The sequence below is a fragment of the Humulus lupulus genome, chromosome 7 (genome assembly GCF_963169125.1).
Source record: "Humulus lupulus chromosome 7, drHumLupu1.1, whole genome shotgun sequence".
Taxonomy (NCBI): Eukaryota; Viridiplantae; Streptophyta; class Magnoliopsida; order Rosales; family Cannabaceae; genus Humulus; species Humulus lupulus.
Genome location: NC_084799.1, coordinates 150,267,874 through 150,275,530, shown reverse-complemented (window position 1 = coordinate 150,275,530; position 7,657 = coordinate 150,267,874). Strand labels below are relative to the sequence as shown.

Below are 7,657 nucleotides of genomic sequence, written 5' to 3'. Positions count from 1 at the left end.
AAGGAAATCATATTGAGTTATTTAACATTGTCACTTCTAATGGCTTTAATAGTAGAACTAAATTGAGTATTGACATAAGCAAAAAAAATGGGGAATGATAGTGCTAACATCGGATTTAGCTTTAAGCATGTAAACCCAAGTATATCGAGTATTTGTAACGTCTTGGGTAACCAAGATCGTTATACTGTGTGTTAATAAAGGTGCAAGACTTGCTAATCAAGTCATTTAGTAGAAAATGTGTCACTAAGCCATTATTGAACTAGGGTTAAAATATTTTGGTCATAAAAGATAAATTTTCATTTAAATAAGTGTTTGTTACACGGGATCCCAAAAATAAACAGGGTTAAAGAATAGTTTACAAAATTTCAAAGGTTATATACAACCACAAGCCACTCTAATGGAAAAATCAGCATTTTAGGTTCTCTTGTCCCTGTATCATCCCTCGGCCGTGGTGGCCGAGCAGTCGACTATGTACATTCCGTCCCCAGAGCTCTCCAATTCAGGGTTGGTCCAGCTTAGCCTTGCCTTTACCTACACCACGTAGTACCCGTGAGCCAAGGCCCAGCAAGAAAACCATATTACAGAGCATAATCAATAGTCAAATAATTCACAAATCATCAAGCAGATACTCAGCAGACCACATTGTTCACATAATCAGTGATATCAATCTGCAAACCAATAATCAATCATCCAAGTAATAAACATGCCATAATCATCATATTAATATCAGTAAACATATCACACAATATCCAGGGTCGACGCCCTTAGGTCGCACCCTCTGTTTATCCCACTGAATCCGGCTCGCTTAGGCCGAGCTGAGTTATTATATAATTAACCTCAACTACCAATGGTCGAGCCGCGTCCTTGTGCGCCAATATTAATTCTGGCACTCTTAGGCCGTTTATTTTATACTCACGTGACATAATGCCATCATACAACATTACATACAAGTATAGGGAACTCTTAGTCCCAACTTATGCACATAAAAGGGTGCAGTTTTCTTACCTTTGATTCCGAGCGAAGAAGGTGAACTGACTCCAAGCACGATCCCTAGCCTCGATAGTAAAAATTGTCCCGAGCCCCTAGGTTCGAATGCCCGAGCCCTGACAACCCTAAGAACTCCTCTAAGCTTAAAACTCCCAGGCAGGTCGCAACTTGGTTCAGCCAATCGCGACTTGCCCCAAGTCAAAGAGCAAGCTCTCACGCCAAAGGATAGGCGAGTCGCGACTTGGCCAAGCAAGTCGTGGCGCGCCCCCAAGTCAGAGAGCAGGCTAGGCCAGAAGGGCCACACACGTCGCGGCGCCTCAGGCTGGGTCGCGGCGCGCCCTGCGAACCCAGGGAAAACCTAGGTTTTCCTCCTTTTCCCAGCCACGAACTCACCCAATTACCTAGAATTTTCCCCTCAACTTCACACTAAACCAGCCACGAATTTAAACCCATAATCACCCCTACTTTTAACCTATAACTCCCAGCAACATAAACAAACATCAACACCTTAATTCATCCATAAGAATCACAATATAACCACTGAATTTTCTACTCAAACCATCAGCCCAATTCATCACTAAGTTTATACTCAAGAACCTAACATTCAACTTAAACCATTCAGCATAACTCAAAGATGAAATTGAAGCTCTTACCTCAAATTTAGTTGACTTCTCCTCTGAACTTCCAGCTCCAACACCAACTGAATTCTCCTTAATTTTCTGTCTACTTCTCCCAAACTTCAAGCTTCTTCAACAGCCAAAAGGATGAACACCAAGGTGAAAGGGAGAGAGAGAGCAAGCTGAAGTCTTTTTCCTCTTTTCTTTCCTTAATTGTTCTATATCCTTTTGTATTAATCTACCATAGAGAGCTGATCATATCCTTAACTTAGAAATGACCATAATGCCCTCCTAAATAAAACTAACATATAACTTATTCTAGGGGTTGAATGGTCATTTACTCCCAATTCCCAATAATTCCTAGAGTGTTCCTAATATTTACCACTTAAATCCCATCGTCCAATTAATTACCAACCATTTACCCAAAGTCTACTAATCTCCTAAATTCCCAAGAATACTCCCAGGCTCCCCCCAGCCGAGTATAAATCCCCGTCGTGACTATTTCGTCAAACTGCTCACTAGGACCGTGTCGAGCCATATGCTGCAAATATGTCCACATAATAATGTGATCTCAACAATTCATGGAAAATAATCACATTTATGCCCTCAACGGGCCAAAATTACAAATATGCCCCTATAATCTAAACAAGACCTACACGCATACCAATACTCATAATCATGCATCTCATATATCCATATAATCATATAAGCATGCTTATCACATAATCATGCATTAAAACATTTAAATCACGCATAAACCAATTATGCCCTCCCGGCACACTAATCAATGCCCTTAAGCCTTATTAGTGATTTTTGGTCGTTCCAGGTATAATCATCAACAATGGTAAAAAAAAATATATCCTTCAAAGATTCATGAAAAGGACCCCATATGTGTAAATGTAATAAATCAAAAGGTGCTAAATACATGTTATTATTTGATGGAAATGACAGCCTTTTTTTTTAAGCAAAGTGACATACTGAACAATGTAAATTGTGTGCTTTATGAGCAGAAAAGGATAGACTTTTATTTAATGAATTGGTGAGGGGTGACCAAGTCTGTAACACCTCAATTTGCTAATAAGGTTTAGGACCTTGATTCGCGTGCCTGGAGGGCAATAAGTGAATTAACATGTTGATATATGAATTTAAATGAATATGTGATTAGAATGCATGTTTAGGTGGAATAAATATGCATGTGGGCCTCATTTTTTTGTTAGGGGTAAATTGGTAATTTTAACCCGCTGAGGGCATAAATGTGATAATTGTATTATATGGTTAATACCACGTGTGAGTGGTGATATTATTGTGATGCACGTGCCGAGACGGTCCTAGGGAGCTAATTAGTTTAAAAGTCACAACAGGATTAAATACCCGGCTCGGGAGGAGTCTAGGGGTATTTTGGGAATTTTATAATTTGAGTTTGTGAGTTAATGGTTAATGGTAATTGAGTAACTTGAGTGACCATTGGTAACCGCTGAGATAGTTACTTTAAGTGAGAAAAATGGTAGATTTGTAAGAAAGGTGAAATGGCAAAAATGCCCTTGAGGTTGAGTTAGGAAATGAATTATATGGAGGGGTAAAGTAGTCTTTTGGCAGGGTATAGAAACCTTCAGTTGGGGGAATGAATATTCACGATACTTTATGCTAAGTGTGATTGAAGTTAAGTTTTGGAAGGCTAGAGGAATCAAGAAGAAAAAGGAAAACTAAGAACCTAGAAGGCAAAGTAGAAGAGGAGGTGAGCTGAGTCCTTTGAGGCTAGTGAAGAGCTTAAGGGTGTAAAATCAAACTCAGGCCAAGGATTATTCAGAGGTAAGAATTTATTCCCTGTTTTGCTAAGTTTCAAGCTTGATTTTAGAAAGTAAGAATGAAAATTGAAAGATAGTTATGGCTGGTTTTGCATGAGAATTCAACTTGATAATCAAGAGGAATTGGGTTAAAGCTGGGATTGGAGGGAGTTCAAGCTGAGTTATTGATTGAGGTAAGAGTTTTAAACATCTTTAAATTTTCGTATCTAATGTCGTTTAAGAATTTGGAAGCATGGTTTAAGTTTTTCAAGCTTTGGTTTAAGTTTTTGGCCTACTGGTTTAAGTTTCTGAAGTTTGAAACCAAAGTATGGATTTTGGGTGTGATTGTGTGTTTGACCTTGTTGCTGGTGTTTATAGGTTGTTAGATGGTTCATTTGATGTTTCAAATTGGTTTTGGGGTTTAGGTATGTGTTTGGGTTGGATTGGAGGTGTTTTGGCTCGGGGAAAATGCAGAGGAAAACCCAAAATTCTGGGTTCGCGAAGGGGCGCCGCGGCGCAAGGCTGCATCAGGAGCTGGGGGACTTTCTGGGCGCCGCGGCCCTTAAAGGGTAGTGCCGCGGCGCTAGGCTATTTTCTGGGCAGTGAAATTTTGCAATTTTGGGCATTTTCCCCGGGGGCTCGGGGAATGTTTCTATTGCATTGTTTTGGGAAATTGGAGGTCCCGAGAGTGTGGGATAGGTCCCGGGAAGTGGTTTTTGGATTAGTTGTATTAAAGGGTGTTTTATATGTGTTGTGACTAGGTTTTCGGAGAGGCTCGGGATAGAGGACCGTGCTCGTGACTTTGGTGGATTGAGGAGCTCAGGATACAGGTAAGAAAACTGTAGTACCCGTAGAGCAGGGCATGGGCCCATAATGTTGTTGCAGGGCACGGCCCTAGATTGTATTACATGTTAGGGTGTAGCCTTGATTGAATTATTATATGCTTGAATGTTGTTTGAGTTATGCTATATGTGATTATAGTAGAATGAACGGCAAAGGAGCTGGGAACAGCAGGGAGCCGAGAACGACGAAGGGCCGAGAACGGCAGTGGGGCCAGGAATAACACTTAGCACATGGAGTGCTTATTGTTAGGGTGAGACCCCAATGGATACATGGGATATCCTTACGGTGAGAACCAAGACCCCAGGCTTTGGTAATGCTTCTGGGACGGCATGGCCGTATTTGTTTAGTCTGATGGACTATCTGTTTATCTGTGGATTATCTGATATGTTGATTATATAATATGCATATGTTATATGCTGTATGAGTTTTCTTGCTGGGCTTCGGCTCACGGGTGCTCTGTGTTGCAAGTAAGGGCAAAGAAAAAGTCAACCAGCCATGAGTACGGAGAGCGTGAAGCAGCGCATACATGTTTGGCCTGCCCGACTGCTTTGGTTTTAATAAACTGTAAACCTATTTTGAGTTGTAAATATTTTGTAAACCTTATTTTGGGATGTTAGACACTTGAAATTTTCAATGAAATAGAGTATTTTCAAAGATTACAGCCTTGACTTTTGCTTAGTCAACTTTTATTCTAAAAACTTCGTTTAGCGAGTTAATTGCACATTTTAAACTCACTTGGTAACGGCTCTAAGCTAGTAGGGCGTTACAAAGTCTTGTATGCCACTGATTCCCATCATTACAAGAATCTAAAATAGCATAAACTAAAACAAAGTGTGGAGAAAATTGTTGTTCGACATAGTATAGGTTGCCAATTTTCTTAGCTATCCCAATGCTCGAAGTCATTGAAAGTCCCTGTATTTTACAATAATCAGCAGTAAAAAGAAAGGAACATGAGTTGGTTTGTAAGAAAGCACTAATTTAAAAAAGATTAAATTAAAAATTTGGAACATGTAGCACGTTATGCAAGGTACTATTAGCATTAAGTTTAACAATTCAAGTATTAATTATTTGTGCCTTTAAACCAGTAGGAAGAGTAACTGTTTTTGCAAATGAAGAAGAATTAAAAGAATCAAAACACTTAATGTCATGAGAAACATGATGGGAGGCACCGCTATCTACTATCCAAACATTAGAGGAGTATTGAGAGATGTTACCAGAGAAGTTTGAGACGACAGGCTGTGTTTCGGGATAAGAATCATTGGGTTTCAATTGCTGACTGAGTAGAGAAAAAAGATGCTGACATTGAGTGGTGAGCTTATTGATGGAACTAGCGTCTGCAGTAGATGTATCTGTGGTTAAAGATGTGGAATTAACAGTTGGATTTGTGTTCTTCTTGGAGTCGTACCCTGGAAGAAAACCATGAATGAAGAAGCATTTGTCCACTAAATGTCCAAGCTTGTGACAATTAGAGCAGTAGGGCCGGGGCTTCTTGTTTTTAGGTGGTTGAGAAGGATTGGAAGTACTTGGTTGGGTAAGAGTAGTGGCAATTGGTGGTATGGTGCCAAGGGTCCTTTGATTTTCTGCTTGAATAATCATGTTAAACACCTTTGAAATTGATGGGAATGGTTCAATAAGAAGGATTTCGCACACAAGGCCAGTCAAGAATTGCAAAACAAATTCTTCATTGTAGTGATGTTGCAATATCTGCATAGCCCCACATTTGCATAGCAGGCATGGTCGAAAATCACAGATTTGATCCCAAAGAGCTTTCTGTTTTGTGAAATAGATGCTCACAATTTGATCTCCTTGTCATAGGGACTGAAGATGGGTACGTGGTTGAAATACGCGAGGCCCATTTCCATGATTGAAGTGATCATGGAGCTCGTTCCAAATAGCAGCGTCATTGTTTAGATACATGATGTTGTCAGAAATTTATTTGGAGACTGAGTTGTAGAGCCAAGCTATAATCATGTGATTGCATCGGCACCAAGACACAAGAAGGGGGTCGCCATCATCAGGTTGGGGTAGAGATCCATCGATTAAGGGAAGCTTGTTCTTGGCTCCTAAAGAAACGATTATCCCTCTTTTCCAAGAATGAAAATTGGGACCAGTAAGAATGGTGGAAACAATCAGTGCTCCTGGATTTTCATTAGAGCTCAAGTGATCGGGATCTCTGTTCTCTTCATGGGAAGACCAATTTGGGGTTTCGAAGACAGAGAATCAATTTGCAGAAACAGTCGGATTGGTGCCATCGTGAGCAAAAGTGTGATTAATAGTAGTAGTGCGATTGTTCTGTGCGGAAATGCGATTACTGGGAGTTGATTGAACTCTGGTTCTCTGATTGTGACCGGTGGTGGGCTGTTCAGAAGTTGAATCGGTCCCGTCGTTTGCCGGTGCGGAGCTTTGTGTTCTTTCCATGGTTGACGGGATAAGAAGATTGTAGTCGTGATTGGGGTTTTCGGATAGTATTTGGCTTCATACCATATTAGTGTTTGAGAAACAAAGAGATTATTTCATTACTAACCATACTTGGAATAATACATGGAGAGCGTTTATATATAGGCTGAGTTACATTAGACTAGTTAGTTACAACTGAATGGAGAACAAATGACCATAATAACAGATTATAACAGACTATCCTAACTGAATCAACCTAACTGATTCCTAATAGTGATTACAAATGTTGACTTTGAGATCTTCTCTGCTTTCTGGCTATTTTGGCAAGATTATTATAAGCTATATTTTTTCTTATTAATTTATACTCCAAAAAATAGTTTATTAGAGAAACATATATTAACATTTAGTTTGCTTTCTCAAATATATAATCGATCAAAAGAATAACAACTATTTATTTTTCCACACTTCTAAATTAGTTTTTTGTTTGGAAAATGTATTAGGCATGCAAAAGTAGTATTTCATACATATCGACTCAAGTTTAGTCAATTTACATGAGAGTTTACCATCAATTTAATAATGCATTCATTAGTTGAGAAGCAATTTATTTATCATTCGGAGCTAACGATTTATGTTTTTTGTATTTAGAAGAATAAGAACACAAGATTTTTCATAAAGTGCAACAAAGCAACATTTTTTTTTAATACCAATTTCTAACACCATTCATGTCCTGAAATTAATAGTGAATCAATAGTTTATTATGATGTCAATAGCTTCACACATTGAGACATGTATATAGCTATACAACTTATTGATTTATAAAGAAACAAATAGGTTGCTTATGCACACAACTAAGGCTGTAAAAGCATTTTTTTACTTACATAAATATGATTCTCCTCCAAATCTGATTCTAGTATACAACTTGGCCAAAACTAGAAAAATGAGATGGGAAGTCATGTATTATGGGCTCTTTGGAAAGATTTAAAATTCCAAGCTTTATAAAATAATTTCAAGCAATTTCCAAAAGTGTTA

The 7,657-nt window shown here is 38.8% G+C and overlaps 1 protein-coding gene across 2 annotated transcripts; it reads right to left on the bottom strand.

The window, feature by feature from the left end:
- Positions 1–254: 254 nt before the first annotated feature.
- On the bottom strand, positions 255–6,781 carry LOC133788717 (uncharacterized). Of its 2 annotated transcripts, none has more exons than XM_062226303.1 (2): positions 5,446–6,781; positions 255–531 (listed from the first exon to the last, which is right to left on the bottom strand). In XM_062226303.1, exons 1-2 carry the CDS (start codon positions 5,939–5,941, stop codon positions 500–502), a joined length of 528 nt encoding a protein of 175 aa, XP_062082287.1. In that variant the 5' UTR covers positions 5,942–6,781; the 3' UTR covers positions 255–499. The 2 variants fall into 2 exon arrangements, with proteins under 2 accessions (XP_062082287.1, XP_062082286.1); XM_062226302.1 differs by lacking the exon at positions 255–531 and adding an exon at positions 3,945–5,143 and having other exon boundaries at positions 5,446–6,779.
- Positions 6,782–7,657: the final 876 nt, after the last annotated feature.

Bases quoted from the DNA above. Each gene is read 5' to 3' on its own strand.
- LOC133788717 (XM_062226302.1), bottom strand. From the start codon at position 5,941: ATGCAGATATTGCAACATCACTACAATGAAGAATTTGTTTTGCAATTC. The intron at 5,144-5,445 runs GTAACATCTCTC...TGTAAAATACAG, and splicing joins TGTCGTCTCAAACTTCTCTG to GGACTTTCAATGACTTCGAG.